The 18,349-nt window shown below is 41.1% G+C and overlaps 1 protein-coding gene across 1 annotated transcript in view; it reads right to left on the bottom strand.

The window, feature by feature from the left end:
• The window catches only part of anos1b (anosmin 1b), a 54,111-nt gene extending 35,762 nt beyond the window's left edge, over positions 1-18,349 (bottom strand). The window contains exons 1-2 of the mRNA XM_065955577.1: positions 18,024-18,349; positions 2,535-2,582 (exon numbers count right to left, since the gene is read on the bottom strand). Coding sequence (XP_065811649.1) covers positions 2,535-2,582; positions 18,024-18,332 — 357 coding nt within the window. The 5' untranslated portion in view covers positions 18,333-18,349. The remainder of the gene's footprint in view (positions 1-2,534; positions 2,583-18,023) is intronic.

Below are 18,349 nucleotides of genomic sequence, written 5' to 3'. Positions count from 1 at the left end.
AGAGCGGGTGTTATACTTTAGAGATGACGGCTGATACTTCTACGTTTTTGAGCAGGACAGGCTGACCTCAACATACTCACACACGACTGATTTACGCTCCATGCAGAGAAAAAAGCTCTAAACTCTCACGCCTGTTTCTTGCCTTTTAGCCTTTATTTATCCATCATTTAAATTCTCAGAAAGGCTTGGAAATGTTACAAGAAGTAAAATACGACTCAGGTGTGCTTTCAGCCGACACCAGGCTTTTTTTATATATATATGTCTGAACCTGAACGGAGAGTTCAGAAAACACATCAATACCAAACCAGACAGAATCTTTCAAGAAGTCATTAATATTGAGTGAGTTATGGTCTGTGAGAAAAGGGATGGTGGACAGATATTTTGCACACTTCAAGGCAGCATTAAAGAATTTCTGATCTCAGGTACAAACAGCTTCAAAGATCAGAATTGGATTTTCCTCCTTTCAATTTCTCTCTCTCATTTTTAAATTACAAATACTGACGACATTGTCTTGAAATAAGTTTCCATCTGGTTCTGATTAAAACATGATAATCTGCATTGTGGACATCCATGTTTAATTTTTCAACCAACTGTCTCTGTTTTGGACACAGAACCAGCAGTCTAAAAGCTCAAACAAGCTGCTACAGAGTGGACAGACTGGCAGCTAAAAATACACACAGCATGGAAACTCCTCTTAAATCAAACAATGGACTACGACTACTACTACACACACACACACACACACACACACACACACACACACACACACACACACACACACACACACACACACACACACACACACACACACACACACACACACACACACACACACACACACACACACACACACACACACACACACACACACACACACACACACACACTAAAGTCCCCTGGCAGGCCCTTGTTAAGTGAATAAACAGGATCAATTTTTAATCCAGTGGGGACGGGTAATAGAGGTTATTGTACCTATAAAAACACAACCTTTGCACGAGCCGTGTGGTGTGTGTGAGGATTTCATGGACAAAGAAAGCAAGGACTCTCTCTATACCGATGATACTGTGAGTTCAAAGACAGGACTTTACTCCTTGCCCGTCAGTGTAAATGTCATGGAGGAACGATGGTGGGGTGAAGGCATCAGAGATAGTATCACAGGCAGAAAAGTACTGTGTGTGTGTGTGTGTGTGTGTGTGTGTGTGTGTGTGTGTGTGTGTGTGTGTATGTCTTAGTGTGTGTGATTGTCAGAGATGTCAAAGTTGCACACAAATATGACTTGAGACTTGACTTGGACTCACACCTAAAAGACTTCAAAGTCGACTCGGACTCGTGGTTTTAGACTCGAGCCCAATCCTTTTTTATTGTATTTCTGGCACCAAACGCTGTTTAGGCTAATAAACACATACAGCTAATAAAAGGACAACGATGTAACGCTATGTGAAATAATACACAGGCCAGAGTCCTATCTTCAGTTTGTTTACATCGCCCGGACGGCCGGCTGACTCCTCCCCTTGCGTATAAAAGTTGTTTAATTGAGGGACTAGAGAAAAGAAGAATAACATACTGTACTCACTGCTTAACTGTGTTTCTAGATCACGCTCATTTCAGGTAAATTTACATGCAGTGTGAAGATACCAGCATAATAAAGATCACTAGCATTAGCATGCTAACACAACAATGCACCGCGAGTTGTTTTGGTTTCATGCTGGAGCTCAAGGGCGACATCTGCTGGATCAAAAAATCACATATAAAGCCTTTAAACTATCATCTACTCATGCAGCGACATGGGATTCTGACCATTATCCCAGTGGCAGAAGAAAACAAAGAGGACATACTATAGTTGCCATTATTTTATACCTTAAGCACATATTGAAAATATTAATCTGAAATGTTTTAATAGTTTATCCTGTTATATGAATTTAATTAATCAGAAACACCTGTACTCTGCTTAAAACACAACTACAACCCTTTGACAGGATGCAAATTTGAAATCCATGAGCTAATGAAAAAAAACATGAAGTCACAGAGCTCGTCTCATTAAATCAAATTCTGCCTCCAGCCCCCTTCTTATTTCTTGTAGCTTGTAACAATAAGTCTTTGTGCTGTCTTTCTGTTTTTTTTAAACGCACAGTCCAATTTGTACTGAAGCCCGTGTCACAGCTACTTTCACCATTATTTCTGGGCTGCTTCTTTTCCCTGTCCAGCAATTGGCTTAACCAGGAAGGTGTAACCCACAGAAGCTTCATGCCATCACCTCCAGTTCCACAGAAACTTTCCAAGGAGAGTTGCTATTTCAGTAGAAAGGACAAGAACCCTCACAGGAAACCCAGCCAATCGTCAGTGTTACCAGGTTATCTCACCCCTGTTCTCTACGTCTCCCACCACTTGGTTTTCCAGGGTCTATGTAAGGGTTTTTGAGGAGCTTAAGTATGTGGTTAAATTTGGGGTTAGTCACACTGATTCATGTTTTGGTTAGCCATCAGGAAATTGCATCATGCAGCATCCACAGTTTGTGTGGATGTGTGTGTTTTTACCTGAGAGCAGCGTCGGTGGTTTTCACACCAAACCAGAACTTGGTCACTCTGGAAGAAAAGGAGAGGACGAGGATTAAAACAAAACACAGAGAAATAAAGGTTTCATAGACTAATCCAAATATGTAATGCATTCTGTCTTCATTCAAACCGTTCCTGTAATCATGGAAAGCAAAATATTTATTTGTATAAAAAAAGTCACCAAACTCGACAAGCAGAGCAAACATAACATGCAGACAGACTCACACTTAACCTTGGCCTTATTTACATAATTATCGTTGAGGTGCAAAGTGACTGTGGCACATTGTGTTGGTGGTTGCTGAACCAGACGGAGAGCACGTCACCTTGTGAGATGTGTGTTTATGTGTGTGTGTATGTGTGTTTCTGGTGTGTGTAGTTACTGCTAAGTGAGTCAAGAGCACCAGGAAACGTGGCTGCTGTAACCACTGTGACAGAGGGAGACATCACTGACCACAGAGACAAAGATGCAGATTAACCCGACTTCCACTTTTTAACTGTTGCTCCAATCAAAATAAAACGATTTAAAAACTACGAGTGTTTCAGATTTTTTACCTTTTATATTTTTGGACCTTTTGCCTGTATTTTAAAGGACAGCTGAAGAGAGAGAACAGAAATAATCGCATCATCAAACTGGTAAAGGATAGATTATCCTTAAAAAAGTGAATTCAAGTTCCAGTAAATGGTCTCTGCTCTCTACTCTGAATATTGGCTCAAACTGAAGAGAGCTTAATTTAAAACTTAATTTCAAACAATCAACGATCTTCAATTGGCTGAAGCACAGTATAAAAAAACACTTGAGTGGTGCTCTCAAATCTTAACAGGAGGAACATCAGCTTTTTACTTATATTGTTGGATAAAAGTTGTAAAGAAGCAGAGCGGGATTTTCTGACACAACTTCACCAAATACCAAAGTGCATGAAGAGTGAAAAGCTAGAAGAGGTCAAAAAGCTCCAGCAGCACTTGTAGTATGAAGATTTGTTAATAAAGTTGATCTTCATAAGTGTTGTTGGAGCTTTTTGACCTCCGTCTGCTGAAAGTTGTACACAAAAAAACGCTTGAACAAAACAGAAAAACCTTTAGGTATGCAGGTATATTAGGATTATAGAAGTTAACGGTGTTGTCATGACAGGTATAGCAGAATTATTCTAAAAATGTGCAAGTATTTTGAATTTGTTATCCTTTCATTGACTACTAAATAAATTGACAAATAATTTCTCTCCATTTATTCTCATGTTAAATTGTGTGTAATGTCGCTTTTATAGAATTATTTTCTATTGTTTCTCATCATTTTAAAAGTTAAAACCCGAACTCAAAACTTTGTTGGTTTTTCTTATAACACGGTAGATGTGGAAACTGCTGATCTCCCTTTGGAACGCATCATCTGCACAATCATGATGCCATCATCCAGCATCAAAACAACCATTAACATACTGTGTGTGTGTGTGTGTGTGTGTGTGTGTGTGTGTGTGTGTGTGTGTGTGTGTGTGTGTGTGTGTGTGTGTGTGTGTGTGTGTGTATGTGTGTGTGTGTGTGTGTGCCTCCAGAGAGTCTTGTGTGTGTGTGTGTGTGTGTGTCTGTGTGTGTGTGTGTGTGTGTGTGTGTGACGCTGTGTGTCTGTGTGTGTGACACTGTGTGTCTGTGTGTGTGTGTGACTCTGTGTGTGTGACGCTGTGTGTGTGTGTGTGTGTGCGCCTCCAGAGAGTCTTGTGTGTGTGTGTGTGACGCTGTGTGTCTGTGTGTGTGACGCTGTGTGTCTGTGTGAGTGTGTGACTCTGTGTGTGTGACGCTGTGTGTGTGTGTGTGTGTGTGTGTGTGCGCCTCCAGAGAGTCTTGTGTGTGTGTGTGTGTGTGTGTGTGCCTCCAGAGAGTCTTGTGTGTGCGTGTGTGTTAGTTTGTGTGTGTGTGTGTGTGTGTGTGTGTGTTAGTTTGTGTGTGTGTGTGTGTGTGTGTGCCTCCAGAGAGTCTTGTGTGTGTGTCTGCGTGTCTGTCTGTGTGTGTGTGTGTGACGCTGTGTGTGTGTGTGTGTGAGTGTGAGTGACGCTGTGTGTGTGTGTTTGTTTGTGTGCGTGCATCTGTGTGTGTGTCTGTGTGTGTGTGTGTGTGTGTGTGTGTGTGTGTCTGTGACTCTGCGTGTGAGCGTGTGTGTCTGTGTGTGTGTGTGTGTGTGTGCGCGTGTGTGTGTGTGTGTGTGTGACGCTGTGTGTGTGTGTGTGTGTGTGTGTGTGTGTGTGTGTGTGTGTGTGTGTGTGACTCTGTGTGTGTGTGTGTGTGTGTGTGTGTGTGTGTGTGTGTGTGTGTGACGCTGTGTGTGTGTGTGTGTGTGTGTGTGTGTGTGACTCTGTGTGTGTGTGTGTGTGTGTGTGTGTGTGTGTGTGTGTGTGTGTGTGTGTGTGTGTGTGGGATAAGCCCTCTTAACGACTTCTAAGCCCTCTCCTGACTCTGTGCTGTATTTAGCCTGAACCAAGATCACCTTTTTGTCCACACACACTCACACACACTTTTCAGGGCTTGTGCTCTTTTAAGTAGCCTTTGTGCTCCTGGTATGATGGAGGTTAAAGGGTCAGAGTTGGGGTAACAGTGCAGAGGCTAAAGGTTGGAGATTAGGGGGTTAAGGGCTTTCACGGTACAGAAGATGCTGAATTGACTCATTTCACATTTCACTTTCCAAACAGATGAATATCGACCACTTTGGTGAAGCAGCTGCTAAAGAAGCCAAATTAGACTTTGATGTATGAATATGAGGATTTATTTCCCTTTAAAGCTGAATGTAGAGATGCCGAATGTAGCAGCTAGAGCAGCCGAGGATTTAAACTGAAGTAAGGGTGAGATTAAAGCCGTGACACACTCTTAAAATAGAGCTGGTCGGATAGTAGAGTTAAAAGCTTCTTTTAACTTTAAGACGGTGGGACCCACTTCTAAAACTCACCAACAGTAGATAGTGTCTGCTTTCTGCACGGACAAGCCGTTGAAAATGTTTGTGAAAATGGTCAGAACTCCAAGTTCTCAACACGTTTTTTTTTGCCTCATTCCTCTCATACTCTCCCCCAGCTGCTTACTTGGCCTCATGTGTCCAGCTGTTTCTCAAAAAGGAGGGCAAACAGAAAGCAGGAAACATTCAATGAAGGCCACAACAAAAGCTTTAACAGAAATGTTTCCTGTTAAATGAACTGTTTGACGTCATCTTCGGAGACATACAAGTGTATTTCTTGCCCAAGCTAGACTAGATAAATACTGATAGGGTGGACACCATTGGCTTAACAGCAATGTGTGCCACTTGTTTATTAAGATAATGGTCATTGCTTAACCCTCATGCATCACTATGGACATTTTTGTCCATTTGGTCAAATGTTTCCTCTTCATCTGGTCATCATTTTGTCTGTTAGTGCATATGACACCATTTTTTATAAGAAAGACTCTCTCTTGACACATTTTTGAATGCACATTTAATTTTTTTAATAGATCAATAGAACACTGAGAAACATGTTTACTACCCTCTTAAGTCACTAAGGACAAAAATGTCCACTTCGAAAAAAACTGATATAAAAATAAAACAGATTGATGTTTTTTTCTACTTTTTTCTGCATAAATCTCTTAAACAACTTCAGCCCTGCTCAAAACTACCAAACATTCAATCATTTTTAGGAAGTTAACCCTTTAAATGCCAGTTTGATTACTTGATGTCACTGTTGTTATTTAAGAAAAAAACACAAAAATTAGTTATTTTCCATATAGCAAATATTTGGTAGCTGGGGGATTTTTTTTTTAAATATCCAAAACAGGGGCGTGCTGGTGGCGCAATGGTTAGGGCGCGCGCCCCATGCATTGAGGCTGTTGTCTCAAGCGGGCGGCCCGGGTTCGCATGTCGTTCCCCACTCTCTCTCTCTGGTTCCACTCTCTATCCACTGTCCTGTCTCTCCATTAAAAGGCACAAAAGCCCAAAAATAAATATTTAAAAAAGATTATTCAAAATATTGACTTTGATGCATTGTTAGTTTTTGTGTAGCATCAGATTTAAAATGTAGTTCCCTGTTTGGACATTGGAGGGCGAAAATGTCCAATTTACAAAAACTGCTTTAAAAATAAAACAGATTGATATTTTTTTCACCTTTTTTTTGCAAAATCTCAGAAACAACTCCAGCCCTGCTCAAAAATGTTAAATATTGAATAATTATCAGGAATTTAACCCTTTAAATGCCAGAATCATGTAATCAAGCTGGCATTTAAAGGGTTATGGTCAGTTTTTTGGCATGGACATTTTTGTCCTTAGTGACTTAAGAGGGTAGTAAATTAAACTGATGCCTGATGGTAAACATGCCTCCTATAGAGATGCATGAGAGAGGGAAGAGGAAGAAATAAGTAGAGCATTACAGTAATGGTTGAATCCCTGATGAATAAAGTAGTTACACGAAGGGTGGATGAAAAAAGAGAAAATCGATGTAAGGAGAGACAAAAGAACAGGTGCCATGATATCACTACAGAGACATAAAAACACCCTCCTTCTCTGCCCACATGACTCTTTCCTTCTGTTTTCAAGACCATGACCATGTATTATAGTAGCAGTATCACTGACATAGCCGAGAACACATACTTAGAAGCTGTTATGACTACCATTTCAGTGCATCAGAGGGAGCAAACAGCGTCTACCAGTTGGCCAGATGATGCATAATCCTCCAATAATATCAAGTCTGCAGCGACAGCCAGAAAGAAACTGTAAAAAGAAGCTTGTAGTTTTGTAAGAGGCACAATAACTGCTTGGCTATCCGTGCTTAAGCACGATTTCCTCTTGTACATAATGTCGTAATACAACGCATGCACGCTTTATGTTATGAAACGTGCTCAGTTGACAAACAAGCGGACAAGAGAGAGAGAGAGACAGAGAGAGAGAGAGAGAGAGAGAGAGAGAGAGAGAGAGAGAGAAATGGACTTGCACATCGGAGAACAACACAGAACATGAGAGCTACTTTGTGTCTTACATTGAGTCATGTTAGTCAGATACAGACATGAAACTCTGGATTTTTCCATGATGAAGGCTGTCAGCGTTCTTGTGCTCGTGCATGAAGTGTACCGTGCTGAAGACACCTCTCCAAAGTGTGCTAAAGACAAGGAAGTGTACCGTGCCTGAGCACGGCACGGAGCGGTCACACTGGCAAAACGAACTGGACTTTAGGGTTGAAGCGTGCTTGAGCACGGTACGGATGGCCAGTGTGACCGCTCCGTATCGTGCTCCTAAAGGCATCATAGTCTTGTTCTTGCTTTAAGTAATGATCAATCTCAGCCGATTATACAGCCACATAAAGATATTCTCCCGATAACTGTGTGAACAAAATGATCAACTTGTTTATTTAAATGTAATTTGTTCTATTAAGAGGGAAAATTCCAGGGAGTTAATGATCCCAAATTAAACAATGTCAAGTTTGCTTTACAGGAGTTTGATTATTTAAATATTTAATATAGTTTAATATTTTTCCGTTTTTCTAAAGACCGACTTCAGTGAGGTCATTTTCCAAACTCCTTACACGGCTACAGCTGACTAATATGACACAAAAATGGTTTTGAATGCTAATCATATCCAGATTAATCCTAATCAAATCTACATGGCAGTCCTAATGAGCTCTCAAACTCCCCCAAAAATATACAAATTCAACAGTCTCCAAGGTATCCAGTAAAACATATTCTTCATTTTGGCATTAATGTTCTTGTGTGTCCTTCACTTAGACACTTCATCAAGGTTTCCCCTTAGGCAGAAAAATAGTTACCAACCTTCTTTAAACATATTCATATCTAAAGGGCCCAAAAATAGCAGGTAAGTCTTTTTTTTTTTTTTTTTTAAGTGAGGGCTCCAAGACTCTGGAACGACCTGCCCGAGGAGATCAGGTCGACAGAATCAGTCATCTCTTTTAAGTCACACTTTGTCCGGAGAGCCTTTCCTGATTTTTGTTGATTTTAAATTGTTACTATTTTCACTTTTTAGAATTCCTTTAAAATAATTGTATGTATTTTACAGTTCTTTTAAAAGGGATTTTATATTTTAAAGTGATTTTTATTGCCTTGTTTATTATTCTATGACCTGCCTGTTTTTATATTTGTTGTTCTTGTAAAGCACTTTGTAACTTGTTTTTGAAAAGTGCTCTATAAATAAAGATTATTATTATATTATTATTATTATTATTATTCAAAGGGTATAAAATTGTCCAGACCTGGTAAAAACAGACCTGGCTAATCCAGATGATTCTGCTTCTAACTCCTTCTTTCTTTATGATGGTTGAAACAGATTTCACAGAGAAAAAGCCCACAAACATTTATTTCTGTCTCTCTGTCAAAAAATGAACTGGAGAAGACATGAACCCCCTGTGATGACATACTGAAGATGCTTCACTCAAAGAACTGTAGAGACAGTGTAAAGGCTGGTTAAGCATCCCCAGATTTTCTTTTGAGGAGATACAAAGCTGCCCCCTCCCCCCTGCTGGCCTCACATCTTCATCCCCACTCTTAATCATTTTCACACTTTCTTTTGAATCTGTCCTTTTTGCCCTCCCTTCTTTTTCTGTCACTCCTCTCCAGCTCCCTCTGAAACACACACATTTATGCACACTTACACAAAAGTGGATTTTTTTTTTTTTTTTTTAAAGATTTATTTTTGGGCTTTTGTGCCTTTAATGTAGAGACAGGACAGTGGATAGAGTCGGAAATCAGGGAGAGAGAGAGAGAGGGGAATGACATGCGGGAAAGGAGCCACAGGCTGGATTTGAACCTGGGCCGCCCGCTTGGAGGACTACAGCCTCCATACATGGGGCGTGCGCACTAACCACTGCTCCACCAGCGCCCCACAAAAGTGGATTTTAACAGTCATTGCAAAGTCAATTTCATGGGACATATTTGCTGACATAAACAATCACAGCATATTTGATGGGCCTGTGTCATGTGGAGATCAAATGGTGGTCAAAGTGGAGTTTTGATGGGTCGCAAAATGTGTGTGTGAGTTTGGTGTGTGTGTGTCTGTGCAGCAAAAACAGCTGCATAAAGCTGCAAAAAAACGACAGGGAAAGAAAGGGGACGATTGAAAGAAGAGAAAAGAAGTTGGATGAAGGGGGACTGAGAGGAAATGGGAGTGAGGGAGGAAGTTGAAAAGAGCAGAGGCAGGCGGACAAAAAGGAGGTGAAAGATGGAAATAAATATTAGTTAATAGAAGCGGGGAGGACACTGGCAAGGAAGAAGTGGATACTAGTTATGAAACAGGACGCAATAAATTTTGGTGACTGCTGTTCATCTGGCCCGAGGGTTATTTTAATAATGGGAAGCCAACTTTTAATAGTGTGTTTTCATCCTTAGTGGAAGAACGTTATTAATAATGTAAAAACCTTTTATTGTTTCTCTTAACTTGTAGAAACAGAGGAAGCTGTGCGTAAGTTTTTATGTATTTGAAAACATAAAAAACCGATATGAAATGAGAACCGAGCTCTTTGGTCTTTTGAGCATTTACGGTTCATGGATGAATAAAAATCCTTGTGCAGTCGTTACAAGGTACCTTGCATGAAAACTATCCAGAGAATTTCACTTCAACCCAACTTGTGAAATATGACTTAAAACATAAAAAAAGTGCAAAGAATTCATTTTAACGATGGATTTCCATATGGCTGGATTACACAGCGAGCACATGGTATTAAACTTTTCTATCCTTAGAGGGATTGAAAGGAGACATTTTCCCTGAATCTGCGACACAAGAGACTTGTCAGAAACATGACTGACCCTCCGCAGTGGGAGAAACACTTGCACCAAAAGGACTTCCACATGGTCCGTGGTGAAAGGTGCGTCCACAGTAATCATTGTTAAAGACAAAAACAACCTTATACTACTGGATGCAACAACAGGAAAGAGGTAGAGAAACAAAACCCAACATGCATAAACACAGAGGAACATGTGCACGGTCGACATGCAAGCGCACAGCTGCAGACACCCTTCAGTGTTTGAAAGAGAGTGAGATATAAATCACACTTTGGCCAGATGCAGCGATAAAAAGTGAGCCTGTGTGTGTGTGTGTGTGTGTGTGTGTGTGTGTGTGTGTTAGAGAGAAAGACAGTGAGAGAGAGAGAGAGGGTGTGTGCACATATTATGTGTGTGTGTTGTGGTCAGTGTTTGCGGTGAGGTGCAGTAGAAAGTCTATTTAACACAACGCATTAACTCTCCTAATCACACCCAGATGACCAGAAGCAAACACAGTGTGTGTGTGTGTGCGTGTGTGTGTGTGTGTGTGTGTGTGTGTGTGCTGTTTCTGTAAGTGTGTTTGCGGTGAATGTATCATGACTAACTACCACTAAATGGAATATAAAGTTGCTCCAAAAAAGCCTTTGTTGAGGTCTGAATTTTCCAGACAGAAGCCCTTAATTAGTTTGTGTATGTGTGTGTGTGTGTGTGTGTGTGTGTGTGTGTGTGTGTGTGTGTGTGTTGCTGTGTGTGTGTGTGTTGCTGTGTGTGTGTGTGTGTGTGTGTGTGTGTGTGTGTATCAGTCTCAGTTTTTCTGGTAGAACCATCCCGTAAACAACAAGGGTCACAACAAAGAGCGAGGTCGTTACACGGTCCTGGACCTTGCCTCATCCGATTGCTATGTTGGCACTGGACTGTGGTTTCGGTTCACTTCCGACAGCAGCATGTCTGAGAGCCCATTGGTGCAAAAAACATCAACAAATAAACAACAAATATTTCCCAAATCGCCAACTTTTGGAGAATAAGACGACTTTGAATCTTTAAATTGGAAGCTGCCAGAAACTGTTTAAAGGGGAAAAAAACAGTCGCCTGTCAACTAGAAGAGACTCCAGAGAATAACTGGTCCTGACCAAGAAACAGTTAGACACTTCAACTCGATGAAAAAATGCAATTCCTCTTTTATTATCTTTATTTTTGCACCAGTCAACTCTATGAGATTCAGTGTGTTGATTTTGGCGTTTTGAGATGTGTTCAGACAGAAATCTCATTAAGTTACTTGTGGAATTATTCCATAGATTATTTTCTTTATTGATGTTTGTTAGACAATAACTTCCACATTTGTAGGATAATCAAACGCTGTCAAATCTGAGTTCATCATGACAACACTTATGAGAGCAAAATAGCTCAGTTAATTCTGTATCCTTCTGAGGGGACGGTGCACATTAACTACTACAACCTGAGTTTCTTCACAGCATTAGAGCATCTATAGTGAATAACCACCAAATCATATTATTAAACTACATTTTCTCTGTGATTTCACTGTAATAAATGTTTGCAGGAAGGTTGGCCAAGATTACAAATATATATATTTTTTACATTTCTTGTAAATTTAACGGAGCTTGAATCAACCATTTTAATCATAGGACATCAGGAATATCGCAGCAATGGTCGGGTTTTTTTTCACACAATTTTGTTTCTTGCTAACGGCCTTGTAGATCATCTTGTCATGCAAAATGTGCCTCATAACCAAACGTGTTTTCAAACCGGTGATGACACTGCTGCAAAAAAATCCAAGTGCCTGTGTTTAATTGAGAGACAGGACAGTGGATAGAGTCGGACATCAGGGAGCGAGAGAGTGTAGGGAATGACATGTGGGACAGAAGCCACAGGCTGGATTTGAACCTGGGCCACTGGGCCACCAGCGCCCCACAGGTGCCGGTGTTGATACCAGTTTACCGCCCACCACTAGTCCAAACACATCTTTACATGTGCTGGTAGGCTGATATTAGGACTCGAGTACTCGCCATTGACCCCATTATTCGAGTAACATTTTGCTACTCGCTCACCTGTGCAAGCGCTGCTTTAGGCTACAAAACTTGAACTCACAGCGTTACATGTTGTGACCCAGCTTTTTGTTTTCGCCTCACTGAATATACTAGGTAGGAAAATAATTAACAGGATAGGAAGGTATGACTTCTCCGGCCACGGCTTCAGTTTCAGTACACACCGAGCCAGATTTCAGCAAAAACAACTGCTTTACGGCAGCTACGGCAACTCTCTAGGAACATATTATTACACCGTTATTAACAGAAACAGAACCGTCTGCTACACCTGCGACATGTCAGTCAAGGAAAGTGATGAAATACTAGTTCGATGCTTAACCACATGCGCTTAAAGCACAAGTAGAAAACAGCGGAGACAGAAAACAGGCAGTCTCACATCACGTCATTCGCTAGCCCTGTTAGCACACGTCGCTAACAAGTCGTTGAAATTGAAATCGAAATCGCTTTCTGTTGTTGGTTATTTATTTATATTTATGTTTAAATATTGGATGTTTATGTCATTTTACAGGCATAAAGTCTACAATTCCGGTCCAGGAGAAAAAATAAAAATCTGCAGGTACTTGAGTACTCGTTCATTTGGTAATTCAAGTAATCGAGTACAGGGATTACTGTGAATTCCCATCCCTGGTTGATATTGTTACCTTTGGTTACAGGCTTTCTTTAGCCGTCTCCTCGTTGTTTTTGGTGTTTTTTTTAACTTGAAATACCTGGCAGTATCAGTATCAGATATAAAAGCCTCCATAGTTTTGAAGTGGTGAAGACTCTTTCTTCTATCCATCTCTCTTTCTTCAGCTGAAAGAACAAAGCAATGCCGCTTAATGCTTCTCCATCCCAGCTGTGATTTACTGCCTTGGAATTTCTCATCCTGGTTTCAGGTGAGAGTCACTCCTACGCTGCCAGAATTTTATCACCGTGTGGTTCTCCTGATCAAATGACAGTAGAGTCACAAAGCCGCAGAGAGAGGCTTTATCTCCGAGGAGAATCAAGCAAGCCTTTGTCTCCTGCAGTATCCACCCTGCTGCCTGTCTCTCTGCTCTCCTGTCTGCCTGCTCTGCATGAGCCCGTGTATCACTTTATCAGGTTTGTAACACCTGTCTGTTTGTGTGTCCACCTGTCTTTCCATCGTCCAATGCCTGTCCATCTATCTGCCTGCCTTTATCGGGGCCGTCGTCTGTCTCTGTGCAACCCGACCCGCTCGTTGTCTCTGGTCTTTTTCAGAGCGTGACTGGTTGGCTGACCGACCTCGGGGCTGATTAGAGTTACCTACCGCAGAGCAGCCGGGACACACACACTCACACGTAAACATGAATGCACAGGCGGCTCATTCAGCCTCGCTCTGGCTCTAAAGACCTGGCTCGAACTGCTCACCATCCGCTCATCATCACCGCAGACCTGTGAGTGTTTAAGACACGCAGTCTAATCTGATTAACTACGTATGTGCACACAGATCCAGCTTTGCAGGCGAGGCGGACGTCTTCTCCTTATTTTTAGGAGTTTACATCAAGGAGGAATTTTTTGGAATATGACAACATACCAGTATATATATGCTCATGTGCACACAAACAGATATAATTACAATATTACTCCATACAAGGGAAAGTAGTGGAAAGCCCAGAGAAGCTGTAGAAAGAGAGGTGTAAATAGAAAACTGGTGACTCACATTCTAGTGGCTACACACACTAACCACACACACAAACTCAGCGTTCACCCACATGAAGCCAGAGGAAGCATTGTGTGTGTTTGTGTCAGAGTGTGGTGGATGAGTAGGATGAGTAAAGACCTATTTATCGTCACTGATGTTATAGTTACTGGAGCTGTTATCAAGAGGTTTTTCTATGTTTTTAAATGAATGAATGAATGTGTATAGTGTAGACACACAGTCTGTCCAGACACTCTCTAATGTGATACTGTTCTATATTAAAGGAGTGATGCTACTCCTCAGGAAGTGGCTGTGAGGGCACTTGTTTACTTTTTCTCAAAGTTAGAGGCTCTTCAAATTTTGTAAAATACAACATTTTCAGTGGCCCTTTATGTCTTAAACGCTTTATATGTGATTTTTTGATCCAGCAGGTGTCGCCCCTTGAGCACCAGCATGAAACCAAAACAACTCACGCTGCATTGTTGTGTTAGCATGCTAATGCTAGCGATCTTTATTATGCTGGTATCTTCACACTGCATGTAAATTTACCTGAAATGAGCGTGATCTAGAAACACAGTTAAGCAGTGAGTACAGTATGTTATTCTTCTTTTCTCTAGTCCCTCAATTAAACAACTTTTATACACGAGGGGAGGAGTCAGCCGGCCGTCCCGGCGATGTAAACAAAGTGAAGATAGGACTCTGAAAACTCTGAAAACATCACAGACAGTGGGACTCGGGTGTTACACCCATTGTAGACAGTCATGACTCACAGAGTTATTTTCAGAGGATATACTTGATTTCTACATTTAAGTGTGAAAAATCACATAAAGCCTTTAAGGAGGTTCGGGTATCGTATTAGGATGCCTCCTGGTCGCCTCCCTTTGGAGGTCTTCTGGTTATTGTCCAACTGGAATGAGACCCCGGGGAAGACCCAGTGCTCTCTGGAGGGATTATATATCCCATCCAGCCTGGGAACGCCTCAAGATCCCCCCAGGAGGAGCTAGAAAACAGTCCAGATAAGCGGAAGAAAATGGATGGATGCATTTCTTGATTTGGCACTTTGATAAATTTTCAAAAAGATAGAAGTCACAGCAGAATGACATTCATTGTCTCATAAAGGCAAACCCATACATCCACTGGCCTAAAATAATCAGGACCAATATGGCTCATGGTCTTTTCATAGATTTACAAGTATAGCCTATATGTTTTGGGATATGTGTCAATAAGAAACTTTTTTTTAACCAAATTTAAAAGCCAGAAAATCAAAAATGCAACACTGAAGAAAAAATCAGAAAAAAGACAGAAGTGTACAAACTATTTAGGTGCACCTAACCTTAAGACCTTAAGAGTCCTGAACACACATTTGATGATTAAACCGAAGTCTTTAACTGCCTCCCAGTTAGTAGGTCTTGTTTCCTACGCTGCTGTTTGATGCTCAACATCTGACTACTGCCCTTCACTTCATAAAAGTTTAAACCAAATGTTCCCTTTCTCACACCTCTATTCCAGAAACTCCACACACACACACACATACACAGACACACAGACACACACACACACACACACACACACACACACACACACACACACACACATACACATATACACACACACACACACACACACATATACACACACACACACACACACACACACTGCAATGCAAGAGAGTCATCCAGAGGCCACCCTCATTATCCAATGCACAGGTGGCGGAGGTCTTTTTCTGGATGGACTAGGAACAGACCAAACTTTCACTTTTTTACACGACCATATGCAAACACAAACCACATACACACACAGATATGCACACACTTTCTTCTACACACCTCAGAGCCACTGGGGCTAAACTCTGCGGTTAATGACTTTCCCACCCACTACACAGCATGCACATGTTGAAGCCGTTAACGATAAGTGGCTTTTTTCAAAACTTGGTAACGTCCTAATGTCCCTGTTAATCTTACATTCCTCACTACAAAGGCCACCGAAACACAGGCCAGCGATTTCACAGAGATGACTAATTTTTGTCAACAACTTAAATAATGTTAAAGTCACATTTAACCCTCTGATGACTGGTGCAGGGGAATCAGAGTGACATCAAAACAACACTTTTATCCTACTTTTTCAGTCACTGTTTTTACTCAATATCACTCTTTTTTACTTTGATGAATTATAAAGGCTGACAGTGCTCCAATGTACTTTTCTCAAGTCAAATCACTGCACAATAACACATTAAGTTGACATTTCTTTCCAGACCTTCCAGAGGAAAGTGCTTTAATAAAACACAACTAAGGGACAGGCGATTTAACCATGTTCATACCTGTCGGCTTGGCTTTTTCTCCAGAGTTAATGTTTGTCTATGAGAATGTATTATTTCTGCTGCTGTAACACTGTAAATTTCCCCATTGTGGGATAAATAAAGGATTATCTTATTTCATAATTTCTATCATATTATTGAAGGAAGCCTCAGCCCACAGAATGGCTATCCCACCTGCTCAAAAAGTTGCTCATCTTTCCCTTCAAATGTCCCCTTTCATTATCTTCCTAGAACAATTTAGAGGATTGTGCTTGTTACATGGCTGACAGCCTGAGACCTCCCTCCTTTTTGGATTTGCTCCTCTAGGTAATCACCTAATTAACCTCACCTGTTTCACCCAGCAACTGAAGGCTCAGCACCTAAGAGGCTCCACATAAACACACACCAACTCTGCAGCTCTCTGCCACTCATGTTGGATCATCATTCTCTGTCAGTGTCAGTGTTTGTGTTTTGGATCATTGTTCTGAAAGGTTTGTGGTGAGGTTGGACTCGGTAAGTTGGGGTTTCCCCTACATTTGCGACCCTTACTTAGTTAACTTTGTTAGAAACACTAAGTAAGTGTGGTTTGTCTCTTTCAATATTTGTAGAGAAGTTAGTTAGGTCTGATTTTGTTTTGTTGAGTTTATTTCTTTGGCACATCCACTTCTGTCCAATCCTCACTCTCCACCTTGTTCATCAAATTCAGTTTTCTTTTGTTGTTATAAAATAAACCTTTTCTCATTGATAACAACAACTCTTTGTCGGTTCTTTGGTTGTCATTTACTTCTCTGCTGTTTCAAGAGACGTAAAAGTGCTGTTAGCCTACATAAATTAACTAAATATAATTTAAATAAAACATCAGTTAGGCTAAGTTAAGACTACTGTAAGCTAAACTGCCTACTTGATACCACTTACGGCGTCAAGACCCTCTAGGGCAGGGGTGTCCAGACTTTTTTTTTTTCTTGCGGGCCAAAATTGTCGTGTTGGAATCGCTCGCAGGCCACAGGTTTTGTTTTTTAAAATATAGTTGGGGGGGGGGGAAGTAAGGCTTTGTAGATGAGAATCAAAAGGCTCGCTAAAGAAACCCTTTAATAAAAGGAAATCAAATATTTTGATTTCTTCGTTCTACTTTATTTGTTTTTTTTTTTCTCAGAATCAAGCCTGTACCTTTTTTTTTTTTTTTTTTTTTTTTGGGAAAAGCTTTCTGCATTTAGCTCGGGTCATTAAATGGTTAAACAACAGTCCACTTGTTTGCAAAACTTTGCGCAAGTTTTCTTTCTTAGTTTACAAACAGTAAAAGCTGTAGATTTAAACAACAACATACATGTTACTGAACATTTTCTATTTTAGGAATATTGTTCATGAAAAATCAGATAATGTGCCAATCTTAATCGAGGCCTCAGGCCAAAATCTTCTGATTCTTCATGTGAAGTCACTGGCCGCAAAAAATCCCCTCAAGGGCTGCAGATGGCCCTCGGGCCGCACTTTGGACACCCCTGCTTCAGGGTGTCAGGGTAGAGCGTGTTGACAACAACTCAATCAGTGAATTAAATTACCTCTGAGGGTCACGTAGGGGTTTAAATACACGTCAAACTAATATGCTAAGCTTCAGATTTAAGAGGCACCTATCATGAAACAGGTCATTCACTCGTAATCTGCCTTTTTATTTCATTAATTTATTGTGTGTACTCTGGTTCATGTCTGCCGCTCACTGTGCGTCATATTTCAACCCGGTGTCAGGAAAACGTCATGGATGAAGAACAAGGTGACTGTACCTGTAGGTGTCTGAAGGCAGCAGTCAGCTGGCTCATGTGCAGACTGAGGCACCTGGACGTGCATCTCGCGCTGTAGATTTTCTCCTGAACATCCTCGAGCTCCGGTGAACTCCTGCGGGCGCGAGACACCGCAAAAAAAAACACCGCGCACAGGAGCACGAGCAGCAAACCGGTCCGGCACACTGACATCACACCGGGGGGGGGGGGGATATTACAGGAAAATAAAACCTTGTAGGTAATGTTCCTCCTCGTCAACGTCCTGCTCTCGCGACCCTTTAAGTGCAGAATGAAAACACTGTGCGCGTGCATGGAGGGAAGCAGCTCAA

The sequence above is a fragment of the Labrus bergylta genome, chromosome 6 (assembly GCF_963930695.1).
Source record: "Labrus bergylta chromosome 6, fLabBer1.1, whole genome shotgun sequence".
NCBI classification, from domain to species: Eukaryota; Metazoa; Chordata; class Actinopteri; order Labriformes; family Labridae; genus Labrus; species Labrus bergylta.
This window is presented reverse-complemented; position numbering and strand designations above follow the sequence as displayed.